At 38.0% G+C, this 21,732-nt stretch overlaps 7 protein-coding genes across 7 annotated transcripts; 4 read left to right on the top strand and 3 right to left on the bottom strand.

Moving 5' to 3' along the window:
• Nucleotides 1–14: 14 nt before the first annotated feature.
• On the bottom strand, nucleotides 15–2,794 carry BDF20DRAFT_800955 (uncharacterized protein; the record flags this gene model as incomplete). The annotated part of the gene is made up of 8 exons (XM_053076377.1): nucleotides 15–71; nucleotides 164–517; nucleotides 612–700; nucleotides 778–803; nucleotides 890–903; nucleotides 974–1,065; nucleotides 1,599–2,524; nucleotides 2,598–2,794. Coding segments are annotated over 8 exons (1,755 nt in total), but the record flags the coding sequence as incomplete, so codon positions are not given.
• A 3,775-nt stretch (nucleotides 2,795–6,569) lies between these two features.
• On the top strand, nucleotides 6,570–8,340 carry BDF20DRAFT_861028 (Thiolase, N-terminal domain-containing protein). Its single transcript, XM_053080552.1, has 5 exons — nucleotides 6,570–6,682; nucleotides 6,769–6,812; nucleotides 6,898–7,395; nucleotides 7,501–8,084; nucleotides 8,151–8,340. Exons 1-5 carry the CDS (start codon nucleotides 6,645–6,647, stop codon nucleotides 8,178–8,180), a joined length of 1,194 nt encoding a protein of 397 aa, XP_052938441.1. The 5' UTR covers nucleotides 6,570–6,644; the 3' UTR covers nucleotides 8,181–8,340.
• Nucleotides 8,341–8,481: 141 nt separating this feature from the next.
• BDF20DRAFT_834130 (Pex12 amino terminal region-domain-containing protein) lies at nucleotides 8,482–9,906 on the top strand (the record flags this gene model as incomplete). Its single annotated transcript, XM_053078713.1, has 5 exons — nucleotides 8,482–8,593; nucleotides 8,670–8,747; nucleotides 8,815–8,972; nucleotides 9,049–9,333; nucleotides 9,415–9,906. The coding sequence occupies 5 exons, from the start codon at nucleotides 8,482–8,484 to the stop codon at nucleotides 9,904–9,906; spliced, it is 1,125 nt and encodes a 374-aa protein (XP_052938440.1).
• Nucleotides 9,907–10,769: 863 nt separating this feature from the next.
• Nucleotides 10,770–11,258, bottom strand: BDF20DRAFT_400615 (uncharacterized protein). The gene is made up of 2 exons (XM_053075374.1): nucleotides 11,015–11,258; nucleotides 10,770–10,951 (listed from the first exon to the last, which is right to left on the bottom strand). The coding sequence occupies exons 1-2, from the start codon at nucleotides 11,180–11,182 to the stop codon at nucleotides 10,883–10,885; spliced, it is 237 nt and encodes a 78-aa protein (XP_052938439.1). The 5' UTR covers nucleotides 11,183–11,258; the 3' UTR covers nucleotides 10,770–10,882.
• Nucleotides 11,259–11,265: 7 nt separating this feature from the next.
• Nucleotides 11,266–13,694, top strand: BDF20DRAFT_860992 (uncharacterized protein). Its single transcript, XM_053080551.1, has 3 exons — nucleotides 11,266–11,621; nucleotides 11,694–12,402; nucleotides 12,507–13,694. Exons 1-3 carry the CDS (start codon nucleotides 11,393–11,395, stop codon nucleotides 13,330–13,332), a joined length of 1,764 nt encoding a protein of 587 aa, XP_052938438.1. The 5' UTR covers nucleotides 11,266–11,392; the 3' UTR covers nucleotides 13,333–13,694.
• A 534-nt stretch (nucleotides 13,695–14,228) lies between these two features.
• On the top strand, nucleotides 14,229–18,538 carry BDF20DRAFT_911713 (uncharacterized protein; the record flags this gene model as incomplete). The annotated part of the gene is made up of 9 exons (XM_053083865.1): nucleotides 14,229–14,301; nucleotides 14,390–14,873; nucleotides 14,993–15,525; nucleotides 15,630–15,989; nucleotides 16,063–16,197; nucleotides 16,263–17,101; nucleotides 17,180–17,297; nucleotides 17,381–17,946; nucleotides 18,029–18,538. 9 exons carry the CDS (start codon nucleotides 14,229–14,231, stop codon nucleotides 18,536–18,538), a joined length of 3,618 nt encoding a protein of 1,205 aa, XP_052938437.1.
• A 570-nt stretch (nucleotides 18,539–19,108) lies between these two features.
• On the bottom strand, nucleotides 19,109–21,445 carry BDF20DRAFT_400126 (70 kDa heat shock protein 3). The gene is made up of 2 exons (XM_053075373.1): nucleotides 21,307–21,445; nucleotides 19,109–21,213 (listed from the first exon to the last, which is right to left on the bottom strand). Exons 1-2 carry the CDS (start codon nucleotides 21,323–21,325, stop codon nucleotides 19,289–19,291), a joined length of 1,944 nt encoding a protein of 647 aa, XP_052938436.1. The 5' UTR covers nucleotides 21,326–21,445; the 3' UTR covers nucleotides 19,109–19,288.
• Nucleotides 21,446–21,732: the final 287 nt, after the last annotated feature.

Raw genomic sequence — 21,732 nt, 5'->3', positions numbered from 1 at the left:
TGCGGTCTAGGTTGTTCAATGCCGTTGATTTTCGTTACACCATTTCCGTATTCCTCAATAACTTTTGTGCCCTATATCACAGTAGTATATTCAATTAGCAGTCTGCTACAGTAATTTTGCTCGAAATATTAACACACACAACTCTCTCTCTCCTTTTCCTTACATTTTCGTCAGTAATCTTTGTCACTGTCACCGTCTCTGGACGACCGTTGACATATCGAGTAGACGTTGATACAGATTTTGAATAACCTCTACCGCGTCCTCCGCTGTTAGAGCTAAAAGATGATGAAAAACTGCTACTGCCGCCAAACATAGGAGGGAAGCCCATGAAACCATCATTTTCATCCTGAAAGAAAGGATCATGCATCCCACCCATAAAGCCGGAGAACAATGAAGGCATCATGAATGAAGCAAATGGATCGTTACGCCTTTGTCCCCTACCCGTTCTTCCACTCGCTCCACCAAATGGATGCATACTGCCGAAGAATTGGGCAAAGATTTCTTCAGGGCTATGGAACTAAGGGCAGGAAAAGAAAGAAGAGGAAATGATTAGTAAAAACAAAAAAAAAAAAAAAAAAGTTTCTCGAAAGGCGCTGTATCTGTTTCCTTACATGGAAGTTATCGAAGGGATCATGATAGGCGTAGTCTTCCTGCTCCTCTTCTACATGTCCGCGAGTATCGTAGAGATTACGCTTCTCGGCTAAGATAAGAAGCAGAAGCCAGGTTAGCAAAGCTGCCAATGGTTTTCCTTCCGGCACTGAGTACAAATGAACTTACGATCAGATAATATTTCATATGCTTGACTAAAAAAAAAGTTTGTTGTTTTAGCTTGCTACTCTCATAATTGTTGCCAACATGGCAATGTTTACACCAAATTGCCAGCATTTACCTAATTTCTTTGAACTGATAAATTTGAAAAATTGTTGATATTTATACATAGTATATTACATCAAAAAATGACAGGTGTACGTACCTTTTCAGCTGCATCATCAGAAGAGTTTTTGTCAGGATGATATTTCAAAGCTAGTTTTCTATAGGCTTTTTTGATATCCTGTTCAGTTGCTTCTCGCTGAAGACCTAGAACTTCATAATAGTCGATTTTTGCCATTATTCGTATAAGTTAGGACGAATATTAAATCTAAAGATGAGAGTGAATAGGCAAAAAAAAAAAATCAGATAAAACGAAAAAAGGGAAGAAAGAAGATTTGCATTTTTTTTAGCACAAAGAATACCTCAGAATAAATTCGAAATCTGAGTTCCTTTTCGTTTCAATGCTGGTTGTTCCATTTTAAAAGGCCAATGTTTTATCCAATCAAAATCCAACTCCATTAAACGGGATACTGGCGACGAAGCCAACATTGACAGTAATTTTGCATAATTAGATTTGAGACGCTTCAACAAATGTATTAGTTCTTTTATTTTACATGTAGGGGGGGGATCATAGGAATGAGAGGGTATCATTATTAGAATATCAGTAAATCTGTATATGGGCTTTGCATATGTACATCGTTTTGTTCATAAACAAGGAATTGATTCATAGGCTGGAGGTGGAGCAATGATTGAAGAAAAGCAATTCAGGCTAGTATGGTTGTTACTACTATCTGCTTCAAAGATAGAGCTATAAGATGGTAATAAGCAGTCATTGCTGTCGCTAGCATCCTCCTCTCGAATAGCATAATCTTCTTGATCTGATGAGTTTCCTGTAGCAGTAATGGGATTATAGGGTAGACTGCGCCATGTTTCTTCGTATCTTGGTAGGCCAGTATTGTTAACAGAACAAATGGTTATTGGCAAAGCTGCTCTCAGCTCAGAAATATGGCCATCTGAATTGATCAATGACAATACAAATTTGATTTTATGTCTGATTCGAATAGCCTCATTTCGGATATCGCATTGTAAGTCTTCTTTTGATCGTGGTAACTGAATGTTTTGCACTTTTGTCCATTCTACAAAACTGCTGCTATTGTGATTAAATTGTTGCTGACCGAATTTGTCATCTCTCGTAGTGAACAACACTCGGCCGTGTGCTCGTGGACGAGTATTGAATGATCCTTGACCACCACGACAGATCATGTATTCTTTCAACGTGCAAGTCAGATGACGAACACGGAGTGCGTTAGTGAATGGTGTGATACGAATGGAGATAGGCACCAAATCTCCGTGAGTAAAAATTTTTGAAGGTAATATGATTTCGTAATCGAGCTTGTTGGCCCATTGATTTGATACAGTAATAGGTTCCAAAAAGTCGGGTGTGAGGGGTAAGAGTTGACGAGAAAGATGAATCACTTTTCGAGTAGTCAAGTTGGGCATAAAGGTTGATCTTTCAATGGTGGCTTTAAGCTGATATTGGACATGGTAGAAGTTTTGCACTTGCAATGACTCTGGTAGGCTGCCAGCAAGAGCCAGTTCAAAGCCATATTGGTATTCACCGGGGTTGATTTGTTGGAGCTTAGTTTGCTTGGGTAAAAAGTTCCATGTATGATTTATGACTGGTTTTTCTTCATGATATAATTTGTCATGTCCTCTGCCTAAACCTGATATAAAAATGTTAGAATTGCCTGCCTTTGAAAATGGCTGCCTTTAGATATAATGATGACTTACTTTCTGCCCATGATGTAGACATTTTGCCAACAAATTCCAAAGAAATTGATTTGACCTTCATAGGTTCTTGTACATTTAATTTGAGGAAACCTCTCAAAACGCATCCAGCAGATTCATCCGAAGCACCGTACATGATCAGTTTATCGTTTTCGACATGAATTGTTGCTTTAGCATGAGACATTATCTTGTCCATATTGCTGTGTTAATGGTATGTTAGGTAGAGAAATACAAAGTATGATAAAGGTATAGGTGATATATGAATGAGGAAAAAAAAAAGAACCTTCAGTGATTCAAGCCTTTTATATGAAAATCATTTTCTGACTTTCTGATTTTCAAAAACAAAGAACCAAAGAAAAATAGAAAATCTTTTTTAAGGTGGGGGAAGCTTGTCATACAAAGATTTTGTGTACAATTTTCTTTGCAATTTTTTTTTTGGGTCTGTTTGCAAACATTCATCAAACCGGGTGCTTCTGTCTATTTCTTTCTTTTTCTTTTTTTTGAATAAATCTGCTGATTCAATTCATACAATTTCGAGGCTTTTTTAAACTCGATTATCCTTCCATGACGCTCTCCGTAATTAGTAAAATAACCATAGAATTACTTAACTATTATGCATAAGCTTGTTGGTACTAGTCCAACTATGAAAAAATGATTTTGTCATTATGAATTAAATTTAGCTCTGTAATTCTTTGTGGCAGCTGTGTACAGAGGAAAGGAGATAAATATGAATTCAGGAACTCCGCCTTTCTGCATGAAAGATGGGTTTGACTTTTCCCGAACCTTGTGTTGATATTTTGAGGTTTTCTGTTATTCTGTCGATCAAAAATCTGGACTTTTTCTCTTTTTACCGTGGCGCTGGGCATATTTGAGATATAATTATTTGTTTTAAAGTCAGCATATTCGAATTTATTTTTTGGGCAGTCAGTTTCAAAAAATTAGGACAATTCTGCGTATGTTGCCATACAATATTCATTCATCGACCTCCTTTCTTTTATGCGGTATGGCTTAAATATTGCATATAAAAATTGTCAATTTTGCTTTGTTGCAAATTATAGTGAATATGTTTGATCGGGAATAAGATTAAATGATCTTTCAAGAGAAAGAAATAATACGAAATAATTGTTGTGAAAGCCATTATATGTCGAATCTTACTACCAAAGAGTTAAGCGCTGTTATGGCTTCTCCGCCTTTATCGTTCCTTCTTGTACATTTCTAAACTTACGTCGGCGACGTATATTGAAAGCGAAGCCTAATCCTACATTACGCATTATTCTTCAAGAGCTACGTATAATAGTTCACTCACGTCTGGTTTGATTCACGGGATGCTATGTTGCTATTCGTCATTTTTCTGTGTCAAGTGCTGTTTTCTAACGCGATTAACTTTAGCTACAGACTGGCATTCGGCAGCAGTATCAGATTTGTCGAGTTTGATACAGCTATCGCTGGGTAAGACCATATCTGACAGCAAATACGGACTATCAACAGTATGAGCTAGAACGTGCAAAAATGTGAATGTCATTAACCAATTTTGTTTGACGTCTTTTATAAGTCGCTATGGTGGATTTCGTTATTATACACTGCCGGATTTGAACACGATTACCTTCAATAGATACTATAAATATAAGATGTATAAGGCGACAAAATTATATTGCAATACCAAACTGAAATGTCTTAATCTATTCTTTGGATAGTCTCAATTTTTTGTCAGTCTGCTTTTCTGAAAAGAAAAAAAGCTGCAATTTGCATTCCACTCACACGCTACCAACACTATCGAGATTAAATAGCAAGCATTAACAATTTGTAAGCATTTTGTATGTGTTACTAAAACTCACAGCTTATGCACGCACAATAAAAGAAATCTTCTTCCTATTCCATCCTACTTTCTAATCACATGACGAGCAATGTATCAATTATAGTATTTCAACGCTGGTATCTTCCTATATGCTGTACTTAATTGAGAATAATATAAATAAGTGACATTCAAAGTCGTGTGTTTGTTTCAAGACAGGGAACAAGAGGCAAAACAAAGTATTTCCGGCCGGGAAAAAGCATAATAGAACAAGTCAATCAACAGTTTTCATCCTCAATGTTTAACCGTTTTGTTTGTCATGCTTTTGATGGATCAGAAGAACACATTGAACCAAACTATTGATCACCATGTATAGGTATAGAAATTGACTCGTACGACAAACAAGATATACTTCATTCTGCCAACTGTGGTGAAAGCTTGTGGCCTGTCTACTGAGTGTAGATTCATCATGGAAGTCTAGGCAATTAAACATCGCACAAAACTCGTGTGTTCCCAAGCATCTCATTGCAAAAAAAGGAAAAAAAGGATGTGTGTGTTACCAGCAGAAAACACGAATTGGCATTCTTGAAATTTTCAATTTCGTGATCATTGTGTACTTACTTCTTCGAGTATCTGAAGAAATTGTAAAAAGAGCCGTTTGTTGACTTGCAAAACCTTTCAAACCTTTTTTAAACGTTTGTAATATGTTACCTTAGTGTTCGCTTTTTTTCTTTTTTTTTTCTACAGAAATAAAAAAATAGCAAACTATATTTAACCCTGAATAGTTGTTACGGAGCGGAAGGTAGGAAAGGGAAGCGTATGAATTTTTTAAGACTGTCAACAGACGTGTCGTAAATTTAATACACTAGGACTTGACAATGAGCAGAGTTCCTATTCAAGTGATCCAATATATGACTTGCGGAACCTGACTTTTAGAACGTGTTCAATTAAAGTCGACTTCGGAACGGCACCAAATACTCAAAGGTTAAAGTTATACATGAATGCTAAGTTCGAGCCTTCAAAGCATCTTTTATCAAGTCATCATACAGGCGTATCAATAAGCGGTGCTGATCGTAACTGCATGTATCAGTTTTAAGGAAAGATTTCTACGTACAATTGTTTCTATTGATACTTCCGTTGAGAGTAATTGCTTAGCATATACTCCTTTAGACTGCTATGTTTTTTAAGCTATACAAAAGCACTATTTTCGCTTGAAGTCGATTACTCCTTGACGATTTTATAAAATATCATAAAATCGTACGCATATTAAAAATAAAGAAGTTCATCAATGAATTATCACAAATAATCCTAACATTTTTACATTTTGTTCCGTATATTTATCTGGTGCTTTCATAATTCTAGTCAATTTCCTCTGTAGAAAAAAGAATCATGCTCTCCAACTCGAAATGGGCAAAGGAAATAATCGAACAGAAACCGCGCAAAAGAGCTTTTTTAACTATTCATTAAAAGTAAAATTCAATTATGGGTTTTTAAGATTTCGCAATAGGATACTATTCTTAACAGTAACGGAAAGTATCTCTCCAAGTTAATAAGTGATAGTCAGGGCCGCCTGAAGTAACTTATCTGCAACAGTACACTGTATTACGAAGCTGCGATAGCAGTTCGTCTTTTGCATTTTAGTTGGGCCGAACAGTTTTACTGTTCGCTTTCAATTACATGTAATCCAAAACGGGGATGCTCGTTGACGTATGCCAACATATATAAGTCATATCATGAGTGGTTAAAAATATGGTCACAGTCTGTTTAATAGTAATGAAGTGCAGTAATATTTCATTTGTTCTCTGTTGAATATTACTGATAGGCACTTGACCGTTGTATACAGTATACCCAGTGGACGAGTTTGAATTCGATATAACTGTTCACTCAATAAGGGTAAATTATATATGGAGAAGAAATCAGCTTTTTGCTTAACTTGCTGTCAGACACTGGGGTACAATGGCTCAATGCCATATACATGTCATTATGTGTTCAATCTGAAAATTGGTTCTGTATTTTATCTAAAGCCGCCTGCTGCAATTGTGCTCGCGCATTAGGTGCCAATACCAGCTTACTGCGAAGAAAAGACTGTCCATATCAATTAGCTGTTAATGCAGATCACTCAAAATCACATGCTGTGACTCTTCAAAGTTCACACACTTTTTGATAGCCTACGTTTTGTGTTTTAGTACGACTTTCATCTTCAAGCATTTTCTTTTCTTTTGTTTCCTTTTATACCCCTTTTCGTTTACATACCATGACATTAAGACAAGTGTTCATAGTAGCAGCAAAAAGGTACATGGCAATGTTTGTTGTTTTTTTTTCAAATACCACAAGGATACATATAGGCATCGTCTTACATTCATATCTATAACAAATAGAACACCTTTCGGAGCATTTGGAGGCAAATTAAAAGACCTTACAGGTAACAATAAAACTCAAGAGTGTTTATAGCCATAAACAAATTGTTAGGATTTTAAGTACATATTATTCATTTACATACACATCAGCCTCTGAATTAGGCGGATTAGCTTCTAGAGCTGCTATCGCAGATCTTCCTAATAAAGATATTCCCATCGATTCTGTTATCTTTGGTAATGTTCTCCAAACAGATGTTGCTGGTGCTTATGTTGCTCGCCATATTGGTCATCGTACAGGATTACCTGTGACAGTTCCTGCATTGACTGTCAATCGCTTGTGTGGTTCTGGCCTCCAAAGTCTGATAAATGCTGCTCAAGAAATTCAACTTAACGAAGCAGAAATTGTTTTGGCAGGCGGTACAGAAAATATGTCACTTTCTCCTTTCTCTTTGTCCGGATCTAGCCGTTGGGGTCTCAAACTGGGTCAAGACCCTCAGTTAAAGGACACGTTATGGACAGCCTTAACCGATCAGTATCCGACACCGACACCAATGGGAATTACAGCTGAGAACTTGGCAGAAAAATATAATATCTCAAAGGATGAATGCGACAACTACGCTTTATCTAGTCAAAATAGATATGAAAAAGGTACGTTAAAAATAGGTTACAAAACCGAAAAGCAAAAGAAAACACTTTTTGTGTTGGGTCGTCCAATATTGAATCATAGAAATTGTTTCTTCCTGTATTGTGTAGCCTCAAAGGGAGGGATCTTTAAGGATGAAATCACGCCAGTCGAAATTAAAGGCCGTAAAGGTCCGGAACTTGTGAGCGAGGATGAACATCCACGGTTTGGGCTGCAATTAGAACATCTAACCAAGTTAAAGCCTGTTTTCAAGAAGGGGGGAGTAGTATCTGCAGCAAACGCATCAGGGATCAATGACGGAGCAGCTGCTTTAATCGTGGCCAGTGAAGATGCTGTCAACAAATATAATTTGAAGCCTTTGGCCCGTATTGTAAGTTGGCAAGCATCAGCTGTTGAGCCCACTCTGATGGGTCTTGGTCCAGTTCCTTCTATACAAGGGGCCCTGAAACGTGCAAAGCTGAATTTGCAGGACATGAATTTGATCGAAGTCAATGAAGCTTTTGCTGCTCAGTACTTAGCTTGTGAAAAGGAACTAAGATTGGATAGAGATAAAACAAACGTTAATGGTGGTGCAATTGCTGTAGGTCACCCATTGGGTGCTTCAGGCGCACGTATTCTAACGCATTTGTCGCATGCCCTTCAACGCACAAAGGAAAGGTATGCTGTAGGATCTGCATGTATTGGAGGAGGACAGGTAATCGAATGTCTCAAAACTGAATAGTTGTATAAAATGCTTAATCTATGTTTAACTATATCTTAGGGTGTGGCCGTTATATTGGAAAGAGTATAAAGCAAATAGCAAGAGTGTTCAAATTTAAGCAGACTGATATGAAATGTGTAATAAAAGTTTGAACCTTCAGACGGACATATTGCTTGGTAGACAGATGTACTTTATCTTGAGCATTTCAGTGGACTGTAAATAAGTGATAATATCCACTCGAGGCATACGAAGATTTAAAAGGAAAAGACAGATTGAGCATATGTAACCTCCCACGTGTGGAGAGGAGACATTTCTTTTTCAACTTTTACAAAGCGCTATTTACTCTTTTTGTAAGTTTCCCTAAAATAAAAATTGCTTCATTAATATTACAATGGCAGATGCACAATCGACTACCCCCACAGACACAAGCAAACCGCCATTAACGAAGCCACCTTTGCCACCCCTCAATTTGCAATTTCCTTATGGAGCTCAACCGGATATAAGTAAAATTATCAACTCGCAGTACAGCATACGCTTCACTGATTTACACATGTAATTGCTTATTTGTACATTTAATAGTTCGTGCAAACCAGAAAGATGTTTACTATCAAACAATTTTACAAGAGCAAATGACTCGAGTGGCTCAACAATTTTTCGGTAAAGATAAATAGTTAAAAAGCTTAAGAGAATAGACGCTGACTGAGTCTTTGGGTTGTATAAAAAGGTACTCGCCGACAGCATCTGTGGCAAAAAGAGATCAACACAATCTCTGATTTTTGTTACTATGCGTTGACAACTTTGCTCGGCACACAAACACTTGGAGAAGAGTATTGTGAATTAGTTCAAATTAGCGATAGTAGTCAGACTTATCCTCGCTTTTTTGTAAGAATTTCATACTTCCAGTAGATGTCAACTTTTTAGTTAACTTGACTCTTCCAAATTCCTCTATTGTATATAGCGACGGTTTTCACTTGTATTTATTCAAACCTTATTACCATACATTTATACCCGCAGTATTGCTGAGATCAAGAAAAGGTCTCGGCAACAACAGCAGCAGCAGCAGCACGTTGTTGATCCAGCAAAGACATTTTCAGTAAGGCAGAGAGTTACTCAATTTGTCAGAACCCATATGAATTCCATACAAGAATTTTTTGTAAAGAACGTTCGGCCTGTGCATTTGGCTATCTTCTACTTCTTCGGAGCCTATTATAGTTTCTCAAAACGATTCACAGGCATCCGTTATGTAAGTACCTGAAGAACATAACATTAACTGGTTTCGATATCTTAAAAAAAAGGTTGTTTTTTTTTTGGTTTTTTTTTATAGATATTCACCCGTCGATTAGGAGCCCATGAACAACGCGTGGGTTACGAGGTCTTGGGCGTTCTGATCACGCTTCAGTTACTAATTCAGGGTTTTATAGCTGCCCGAAAACGTATTCAAGCTGTACAGCGAGAAAAAGAACAAATGAAAGCCTTACTTGAAGATGCTGAAAATCTTGAAAAAGAGAAGGCAGCACAAAAAGACGAGCTTGAGATTGTTGATGAAGATGATTTCGATTTCATGGACTCAATTGATGAAAAGGCTGCGCAAGAAGAAGAAGAAGAAGAAGAAAAAGAAGAAGAATTAAGCTACGAACAGATGCAATTGTTGAAATGTGCGCTTTGCTTAGAACAGCGTACAGTTACAACAACAACACCCTGTGGTCATTTATTTTGTTGGAACTGTATCATAGAATGGTGTCAAAATAAGCCGGAATGTCCGTTATGCCGCAGCAGTGTCAATATATCTCATCTGGTTCCTTTAAACAATTTCTAGAAAAGGGATCTACCAGGGTTGTTTCGACTGGCGAGGAGCATTTGATTTGCTGTTTTATAGCAACTGCTTATTCTTTAACCCGAACTCGATATAATTATCGTAGAACTGAAAACAGCCTCTCAGACACCTTTTTGGTTGATTACCTTTACATTATTATCATCGTTTAATTCATGATAAATGGTTTTTGTTTTCCTATTCTTGTAATTTCTGAATAAAGAACTCATCCGAAAGATGGCCTGTTGAGCATTTTGTGCTGGAGGAACTCATAACCGCCGGTAAATATGATGGACCGTTACAGTAACTTCGTGATAACATGACAAATCTAAGAATTTCCATAAAAATACTTCCCGTTGGTTTGTTGTCGTTTGAATTCGAAACATAGAAGTGTTAGACAATAAAAACATTAATGCGATCTTGCTAATAGCATATTCCTCATCTAATAAAAGTACAATGAGGACAGTCATTCTTTAGCATTCTTTTGCATGTATAACGCATAGAAGGATTATATCCTTCTAGAAAGACCTAAAAGAGTTTAGCCGTGTCCATGAGTTACAGTCAAAACCCAAAAAAATTTTTTTGCGCAATCGGGGCATGTTACACGCGAAAACGTAAAGTCATATCTTTCAAGAAGATTGGAAATGAAAGAAAAATTATACACATGCATTTGAAGCCACTTTTCATATTTATAATAGACGATTGTCGGATCAAAGAATTGAAATCAAAAATACATCAAATTCAGAGTAACAATTGAAATTGCGGGGTAAGAAACACATGATTTATGGCCTCAATGCGGGGACGAAACGAACCATAAGGAATTATGTAGAATGTATACATTGATTGTTATGAAAAGCCGAATCACACAATTTTGCAGGGTACAATTTAGAGTTGCATTTCAGTTTTTGCATGAGACATTAACAATTTATCCGAGCTTTTTATCAAAAAATCATTGGACATCATGATATCACTATCAGCTTACTCAAGTTGGTATTGTCAAACAACAGCAAACTGCATCATATGGCAGATCACGATCAAGGGATAAGCAATGGTAGAAAAGCTTAATGACTATGCAATAAAATGTTCAAATGCTAAGGAACTACTTTACGTATATGGGCACTGCATCCTTTGAAACCCTAGATAGCTCGCTTAAACGTAGCCAATCTTTTTGACAGCCAACCGGCCGCTGAACTGAATTCAACGTCAGGAAATAAAAAAGATCCAATTCTCCCAGAACACAAAACCCGGACTGGAGAACACATACAAGCATCATAACACACATTAAGGAATTTTACGCGCTAAAATTTTGATATAAATTATGCTTAAAACGTATTAGTTTTTTTATTTTTTTTCTAAACAGATTTTCCTTTTTGTTTTATCTTTCAATTTTTTTAATTCCTTTTTTAATTTATATTTCTATACTTTGACTTGCTTTTGTATTGATTTACTTGATCTAACTAATAAGGTTCTCTCACCGAAAAGCAGAAAAATAATGTTCAAGTGGCGAGATCTACTATTCCTTTCATTACTATTTTTATGTCTGATTCAACTTACTTCAGCACAACATGACCATGCCACCATGGGAATGGATGAGCCAGTACCAGCATTCAATGCAACAGGTGATGAGTTGATGTCCTATGCTTTATTTCCTGAAAAGAAGGGCTATTTCTATATTCATGTCGCAATGATGGTGATAGCCTTTTGGGTGCTTATGCCTATTGGTAACTTGAACAAAATGTAGAGCAATCTTTAAACCATAACCATGCCATGCTTATCATTTATTGCAACCACAGGTATCATGTTGGGCATAGCAAAATCTTCATTTCACGTACCTGTCCAGTTATTAGCTTTCTGCTTTGCAATGGCAGGTTTCTTCTTTGCACAACTCTATGGTCATTCGACGCCGCACCTTTATAAAGGCAATTCTCACCATACACTCGGCTGGATTCTTTTTTTATTTATGCTTATTCAAATGAGTGTGGGTGTTGTACGCAAAATAGCCAATGCAGTAGGCAGAAGATCCAGCAATGCTTACGAACGACTACAGGAAGTACAGCAACGTGAATTTATCCGTAGCGGAACATCATCTTCCTCGTCGGATCATCAAAGTGAAGCAAGCGGTGATACTCTCCACATGAATGAATTTGATTTAGACAAGCAGGAATATAGACGGTCTTCTAATCCTGAGATTAACAATGCGAACCACTCTACTGATTATGAAGATGATCCAGAAGGCGCAGAAGAAAACGATCAGCTGGTATCGTCCTTGAATGACAATCGCAGCAAAGTTGTCTTTGAGAAAGAGCCAGTCACCATGCGTTTGTTCAACTTAGCCTCACCTTATATACCCAGTATTGTTAAAGACGGCTTTGTGATGCTTGCATATAACCCGTTTACAAAGGTTGTCTGTCGATATTTCCATATGATAATGGGCAGAACATTCATTGTTCTGATTTTCGTTCAGACGCTGAGCGGTCTCGTTGTTTACCATGGTGTTTGCAGGTAAAGTATAATTGCATTATGCATCCTATAACAAATAGTACATTCGAGATTATTAAGCTTTCTATTCCTCTGATTATTTTTGGCAACCACATGTCATTATGCAGATCTTGGGAAGTCCTGGGCTGTATTGCACATCTAATCAAAGGTGGCATATTCTTCTTTTACGGTATGGGCACTTTTGGCCGATATTTGGGTGCCTTTGCAAATCGCGGATGGGCTTGGAATAAGGTAGAAGGTGCATCTGGCTTCAGTTTTGAAATGGTTGAATGTAGTCTCATCTTTGTATATGGTATCACAAACACTTGGATGGAACATTTTGGTCAAGATTCTGCTTGGACTCACAAAGATTTGGAACATGCTAGTTTAGCATTCATGTGGTGGTGGTGTGGCTTAGTTGGAATTCTTGTGGAGAGTAGAGCAGTGAGACGTCTGTTAGAGCGTACTATTTTGACAAATACGAATAATACAACAGTAGACAGGGAAGGGTATTCGTGGAATCCTTTCCCAGCTTTGACCGTTCTTATGACGGGCATTTCAATGGGAAATCACCACCAGGATACAGCTTATTCTTCGAATATACATTACATGTGGGGTCTACTACTAGCTACAGCAGCTTTGTGCAGATTTATTACTTATATCACATTGTATCGTAACCCACCCAAAGATTCTCAACCAACCAGACCACCTAGTGAACTCGTCGGTGCTTTCTTGTTAACTGCAGGATCTATTTTGTTCATGGCTTCTAATTCTGGCACATTATTATGGTTGCGCCGTAATAATGTTGATTCCATGTTTTTGATGAATGTTTGTGTTGCATTTACATCTATAACCTTGACGTACGTGGCCACATTAATGGTGATCAAAGCCTGGTCAGAGAAACGAGAGTGGAACAAAAGGCAAGCTCGACAAAGCACGATAGAATCATTCTAGACCTTGTTTTTGCTGTCCAATGTTGATATTTGATTATGATGCGTACTCTGCTTTCTGTTTCCTAAAACTAATCTTAATATTTATGATGACTCTACTTACTATACTCTAATATTCCTGTACTTTCACTTCCTATAATACTTACTTGTTAATAAAATATTCTCGATGATCGATTATTACGATACTTATATTGATTTCAGCATATTTTCTCATGCTTATGATGGTTGTATCTGCGTGAATATATTGTCTAGCTGACTATCTAGGGCAGCAGGCCAAGATTTGCTGGGGAAGAATTCCTGTCAACGTTGGCTTAGGGATCAGGGAGACTGAAGGGAAACGGTCTGCAATTCTTCAATGAAATTTCCTTATCTTGCTGTTGTAAAATTTTTCCAGCAGCCAATACAAAAGAGTCCTTATTACAGTCGACTGAAGCAACTTTGAAATGCCTATTTCTGTCCGCCTACATTTTCTCTCTCTCTTTAAACATCTCTTTTTTTTCTTTCTGCCTATTCAATATCGATTATCGACATCAGGCTGCAGAACACAGATATCTGAATACACAAATCAAATAAGGGGAAACAGGAGAATCAACATAAGGCTAATTTGGATTTTCTGCTTTAAAAGTCTCTCTATTTGAACAATTTTCGCCTTTTGTTGTTTATTATTGTACTTCTTTAGCCTATACTTCCTTACCCCATCTACCGTATTTAATTGAACAAAAAAAGAAAGATACACACATTAGACATACGCGCACTTCTTTCTCTCAAAAAGAACCCCCTTTAATACTGTTCAGGCCAGAAAACTATCTTTGCTCTTTTCGAAATCCAAAAATTCTTTCCAAATTTGTTATCCCCCACCACTACCTCTCCATCTTCTTATATCTATTGATAGCATTGGTTATGTCAGAGGTAAAGCCTGCACATGAAATTACTGAAGTAACACTGGAAAATGGAACTGTTATCCATATCAATGGTAAGTATATGCTACTCGGCTGAAGGACTTTTGCTCATTCTGTTTTTGAGTTACTGACATTCCCCTCCTTTTGTATTTATGTTGGAAGATCACGTCTACCTCGCTCCAGAGCACCTTGGTGAACCCTATTACATTGGCAGAGTGATGGAATTCTGTACTTCCCATAAACGAAAAGGGCTACAGGCTAGAATAGCTTGGTATAACAGACTCAAAGATGTCATCAACAGGAAATCGGCTGATCCCTGCTTACTGGTGGCCACTATGCATTCTGATGTGAATCCTGTATCCTCCATTCGTGGTAAATGTACCGTAACTCACAAATACTATATACCCAAGAATGAGTTTGAGGCCTACAGAAAAGAGCCAGATAATTTCTACTACCATCAGCTCTATGATCGATATATCCAACGAGTTTATGATGTCGTTCCATGTGAAACAGTTCAAAATGTGCCCATGGATATATTGGAAGCCTTAAAACAAAGGTATCAGTTTATCGTAGTTGAGCAAGGTAAAGCAGCTGACTTGACTGTAGCCAGAAGAACTTGCTGTGTCTGTAATGAATGGTGCCAAAGGTAACTATAATTCTTATTTCCTCATTCATTATTAAGCCATATCTTTCCCATTATGTTGGAATCTCACTTTTTTTTTTCAAACGTAATATTTCAATTTATACTTCTCACATTCTTCGTAGTACTGTATCTGTGAAATGCACTGCTTGTCAGAAAAGCTATCATATGGCTTGTTTGAACCCACCATTGACTCGCAAACCCTCTAAGGGTTTTGCTTGGCAATGCGCGTTCTGCACAAGACAAGAATTACTGATGGCTGAATCTTTGTCTTCTTCCTCAAACCCCCAAAGTCCCTCTTACGATGCAACATCGCACAGCTCTGCAGCAAACTCCTTAAGTCCGCCCGGTGCAACACATCCTCAACAGCAGCAAGAAAATGATCAGCATCGCTTGGAAAATAGTAGGAATAAAAGACAGGCCCGTACAACCCGTTCTCAAACGAAGCAACAACAGCGCCTTTCAACCCCTTCAACCACTCCTCCTCCACTGCCCACACCACCCCAAACGAAAGCTTCCGTCGTTTTGGCCCCCGCTGTTTCAAATTCTACCAATTCTTCTAATTCTGCCTCTCCTAGTCTTAAATTGAAGCTTAACATCAAACGAAATGACTCTTCTGCTGTTAGTACTCCAAGAGCATCACCTATACCTCAGAACAGTAAGCACATTAATTTATTTATCCTTTGATGCGAATTTGACTAACACACACGGCTTCAAAAAAAAAAAAAAAAATTTCTTTTTTTTTTGTTCGGCCTTCGCCAGATCAACCAATGAAAATGACGCATATGTGGCCGTTCCGTTACTTTGGTATTAATACGAATATCGGTGATATCCTTGATGTTGATGATAGAATCTACCCGAGAGCCAAAAGTAGAATAGGCTCACGTTACCAAGCGACTGTAGCAGATTCGCTGTCAACAACATCAATAGCTGACAATAATAGTCGCAGTAGTGCGCTATCTTCTCCAACAAGCAGTGAAGCCAATTCAGTCTCACACCTCTCCCTCCTTTCTGGCAGCAGTAAATCAAGAAAGTCAGATAAAAAGAATCAAAGCCATAACAAAATGAATAATATCAGTATCATGTCTAATGGTCCTCACAATCAAAAACAAAAAAAGCCATGTAAAGCAATTTTTGCAAAAAATAGAAATTCACCACATGTCACTTAACCAATTCATTTATACTCTCTTTTTAGGCGACACAACGACAGCAGACATTGCTATGGATATAGATTCTGTTTCCAATAATGATGAATGGAGTAAACCCGTTAGAGGAGGCGATGATACAGTAACCTGCATGTACAAACCAGACGTTTTGAGCGATGAGCAAGGTAAGTTTTCACAGAGTCAACCAATATTCATTTGATCGTTCTGCTAAGTTGAGTATACAATCTAGTGGATGATTATATGGACTCAGTACGCGAACTTCCCAACCTTCCTCTTCCAACGCATAATTCTGATCTACTTGATCGAGCTCTATTAGAGCTTCATAACAATTCCTACCATACCGATATTGCGTTTGAGAATATGTCCAAACTTACCACAGAGGATTTTAAGGGAGAAGTAGTACCTCAGTGGTCACAAGAAGAAATCAACCTGTTTGAGCAAAGTATACGCGAACATGGCCACGATTTAAACTACGCTAAGAAAAATGTCAAGACTAAACCGATGGCAGATATTGTACGATTCTTCTATCAGTGGAAGAAAACAAATCGTTATGAAATTGTTTATTCTGAATGGACAAAAATATACAAGCCATTGAAAAAGTTCAAAAAATATAATGTTTCTTCAGAGAACGACAAGGACGATGTTATAGAGGAAGAGATGGCAAAGGATGAAGATGAAGCCGAAGATGAAGACCTTGATCCCACCATTATTCCAAAGACAGCCGTACCTCCAAGAAAACCTTATCAATGTATGAACTGTTTAAATACTGAATCTAGAGTTTGGCGAAGATCTCCTTCCGATATAGATCGTAGGCAGAAAGTTTTTACCAAAGTTTTATGTGATGATTGCGGTGTGTATTGGCTGAAATATGCCAAGATTAAACCTATTTCACCTCAGACAAGAATTGCTCACATCAACACAGCTCATGCTCGTCAAAGTTCCCCTTCAAATTCTTCTATTGCGAGTCAAAGTCCTCGCAGCGAAAGCAGTGATATAGTAGATAACAAAAAGCGAAAACGACCTCTTGAAAGTGGCAGCAAACATATGATAAAGAAAATCAAAGATGAGGTAAGTGAGCGATAGGGTTTAACATTGGCAAATCAATCGTTAGAACCTGTCTAACTAATGTTGTGTTCTGACATATAGAGACGACAAAGGCAAGTGGTAATACACTTTCCACCTTCTCCTTGCAAAATTTGCTCGTCCACTACTCCGGATGATCGATTATACACCTGCCATAGCTGCGGTATGTCTGTGCATAATGGTAAGTTCGTACGAAATTTTATTAAAGAAATTGCTGTTACCAGAATTGGGCGAATCTTCAAATCACTGACCAATTTATTTTAGACTGCTATGGCATTGATAGCCGTAAAGCACGCATCGGATGGCGATGCGATGTTTGTAATAACAAGCGAAACCCTGTTGTATCCTATGCTTACAACTGCCTTCTCTGTAACAACAAGGGCACACCTCACCAACCTCTAAAACGAACAGCTGGTCATCACTGGGTCCATCTCCATTGTGCCGCCTTTATTCCCGAGATCAAATTTGCCAACATCACCACATTAACGCCTGTAGAATACATTGGTTGCCTGCATCCTGGTAGAATTGAGGCCAATTGTCAACTTTGTCACGATACCCGTGGTGCGTGCGTTGCTTGCTCCGAGTGTAGAAAGACAGTACATGTTCAATGTGCCGTGAATAATCAGTTCAAACTTGCCTTTGAAATACTTCCTAATACTCGTAACAGCAACAAGTTCACAAATTATCCCATGGTACCTGCTGGACTATTTGGCCGTGGTTCTCCTTCAGGCCTTATGGTGCCTCATGTATTCTGTCCATCCCATAATAGTATTATATCTCACAAAAAACTAATTGACTTGAATTGCCGAACAGTCAATGATACCCAAGAGGTGAGTTTAATCAGGAAGCACACCAGCTCCCTCTAGAAGATGCTGCGCGAACCACTATAACTAACTTTCTGTTATTAATTAGTCTGCATTAATGACTTATTTCAAGCTTTACAAACAAGTCGCTGCGGATACAACTCCAGCTATGCGACGATTTCGTGCAACTTTAAATTCACGCGCAACAAAAGCGCGTCATCCAAAGATTCCTAATGCCAAAGATGCTGCTATCGAAGCTTTGAATATGAGCGAGCATATTAATTTACTGAGTTATCATCCTGAATTATCTATAAAGAAGCATTCATCATTGTTATCGTTATCTGCTTCAGCCTCAAAGTCACTATCTTCAGCCTCTGCAAATACACCATCATCATCCGCAACTAACTCTTCATCTTCCAACAGCAATAACATTGTCAATTTGTCTGCTACTAATACCACCACTTATACTAATCCACGTAAAAGAAGAGTATGTGCTATGGAAGATTGTCAAATCCAGCATACACCTATATGGTGGCCAAAGAGCAACAATAATGACAATGAAAATTCAGAAGAAAAAATCTGCAACCGTTGCTATAAGAAATTGAAACAACTGCAGTAAAGAATTATTCTGACTAAACAATACTACATCTACACTGCGGCTCAGTCAGTATTCCTTGTATATTCTCGATCAAAATTCTGAGCAATGTTATATATATATATCAAAAGTCGATTTCAGTGTTTGCCAAATTTATTCTGGAATTGCTATATTCATACTCTAAGGTTATTTCTGGAACAATTGAATAAATATCTGGTCAGTATGTGCCTTTTCCTTCTGTTTTCAAACATAACAATTCAACCTACCTTTATTTCAATGTGGTAAGAGTTCGATTGAATATAAACCCTACCGTTATGCACATCATTAAAACTTTATTCATTGAAAGCAAAGTTACTCCATCAGTATTTCTCAGATTAATTTATTGTAAAATTTTAACCGCTTGCAACCAAAATGTGTAAACAAATGATGGACATTACAGAAAATCTAAAAATGTATTGGATTGTTTTTATACTCCATTCCGAACAGATTACATCAAACCAACCGCCTAACAACTGTTAAACATTTCTTCACGAACTAAACATGAATCGTTTTGAATAAAGTTTCAAATAATAATGTTATTCGATACTACAGAAACAAAGACGATAAATGAAAATATTTGTTTACAAAGACAATTTATTTACAATTTGAATTATTGATTTACAGAAAAGACAATTAAAATGGATAATAGTATAATAAATAGTGTATAAGGGAGTGATAATGCAAAATTCTAGAAATTAGCTGAGGGAAATCTACAATTCGATGCAAGCATGATATTTAGTCAACTTCCTCAATGGTAGGTTCATCATTTGAAGGAGCAGCAGTATTGGCAGCGCCAGCACCAGGGAATCCGCCAGGAGCAGCACCACCGGCAGCACCATTAGCTTGGTAGAATTTCATCATGATAGGATTAACAATTTCCTCTAATTCCTTCTGTCTTGATTCATATTCTTCCTTGGAGGCTTCTTGAGAATCATCAAGCCACTTGATAGCATCATCAACTGCAGTCTTTATCTTTTCCTTATCTTCTGCAGGTAAAGCACCGCCGACCTTTTCATCTTGCAGTGTGTTACGAAGATTGTAAGCGTAAGCCTCAAGACCATTTCTGGATTGAATACGGGCGGCAGCAGCTTCATCTTCGGCCTTATACTTCTCAGCTTCATTCACCATACGCTCGATTTCTTCCTTGGACAAACGGCCCTTATCGTTGGTAATAGTGATCTTGTTGGATTTACCAGTAGTCTTATCGAGAGCAGAGACGTTCAAGATACCATTAGCATCGACATCGAAGGTGACTTCAATTTGGGGGACACCACGGGGAGCAGGAGGAATACCAGACAACTCAAATTTACCGAGAAGGTTGTTGTCCTTGGTACGGGCACGTTCACCTTCGAAAACTTGAATAAGGACGCCAGGTTGGTTATCAGCGTAAGTGGAGAAGATTTCAGACTTCTTGGTAGGAACAGTAGTGTTACGCTTGATCAAGGGGGTCATGACACCACCAGCAGTTTCAATACCGAGAGAAAGAGGAGCAACATCCAAAAGAAGAAGGTCTTGAGTCTTTTCGGAAGTATCACCGGAAAGAATGGCAGCTTGAACAGCAGCACCATAGGCAACGGCTTCATCAGGGTTGATAGATTTGTTAGGTTCCTTACCGTTGAAGAAGTCAGAAACCAACTTTTGAACCTTGGGGATACGAGTAGAGCCACCGACAAGGACGATATCATGGACTTGAGATTTGTCAATCTTGGAATCACGGAGAACCTTTTCAACGGGTTCCATAGTGTTACGGAAGAGATCTTGGCAAAGTTCTTCGAAACGAGCACGAGTTAAGGAGGTATAGTAATCAATGCCTTCAAAGAGAGAATCAATTTCGATAGTGGTTTGAGCAGCAGAGGATAAAGTACGCTTGGCACGTTCACAGGCAGTACGAAGACGACGAACAGCACGTGCGTTACCAGAAATATCCTTCTTGAATTTACGTTTGAATTCTTGCATAAAGTGGTTGACAAGACGGTTATCGAAATCTTCACCACCCAAGTGAGTATCACCAGCAGTAGCCTTGACTTCAAAGATACCATCTTCGATTGTCAAGAGGGAGACATCGAAGGTACCGCCACCCAAATCAAAGATTAAGACATTACGTTCACCTTCAACTTTCTTGTCCAAACCATAAGCAATGGCAGCAGCAGTAGGTTCGTTGATGATACGTTGGACATTCATACCAGCAATTAAGCCAGCATCCTTGGTAGCTTGACGTTGTGAGTCATTAAAGTAAGCAGGAACAGTGATAACAGCATTCTTGACAGTGGTACCAAGATAAGCTTCAGCGGTTTCTCTCATCTTTGTAAGGACCATGGAAGAGATTTCTTCAGGGGTGAAAGTTTTAGTTTCGCCCTTGAATTCTACTTGAATAACAGGCTTGGTATCCTTGTTAACAACCTTGAAAGGCCAGTGCTTCATATCAGCTTGAACTTCAGCATCATCGAAACGACGACCAATCAAACGCTTGGCATCGAAAACAGTGTTATGAGGGTTCATAGCGACTTGGTTCTTGGCAGCATCACCGATAAGACGTTCACTGTCGGTGAAACCAACATAGGAAGGAGTTGTACGGTTACCTTGGTCGTTGGCAATAATTTCTACACGATCATTTTGCCAAACACCAACACAGGAGTAGGTAGTACCCAAATCGATACCAACTATCAAAAAAATGAAAAATAAAAGCGGTTAACACAACCGTTTGTAAACTAAAATATAAATTTGTAAAAACGTCACTCCGGTTTGATACATACCAGCTTTGCCTTCAGACATTTTATTTATAGTTTGATATTGTAATGAATAGAGAACTAAAGAAAAATCAGTTACTGATGAAGAACAGAAAATTTGGCAAACTTTGCTTTTTTTATATGTTTTCCTTTGGCTATTACTAGGAGATTCCGAGGTTTTTTATTGGCTAATGAAAATTGGTAGAGAAAGTACGAGAAAGTACTGGCAGTCTGTGCATATATTGTTGCTTTCTTATTGGTCTAAAGCAATTATCCGAGTTCTTGGATTCCGACCATATCGTCATTTCAGGAAAGTTCCAGCATGTTGCCGAACTTTGACATGACTGCGATCATTTTTGGTTTTAACGAGTGTCTAAGTTACAGACGCATAGTAATGTGATGGCTTTGGATGAGCAATCCTTTAATATGCAACTGTGATTAAAAGAAAGCTCC

Source organism: Mycotypha africana, assembly GCF_025528875.1.
Source record: "Mycotypha africana strain NRRL 2978 chromosome Unknown BDF20scaffold_3, whole genome shotgun sequence".
NCBI lineage: Eukaryota > Fungi > Mucoromycota > Mucoromycetes > Mucorales > Mycotyphaceae > Mycotypha > Mycotypha africana.
Note: the sequence above shows the minus strand (reverse complement) of the source record. Positions and strands in the feature narration are given on the sequence as shown.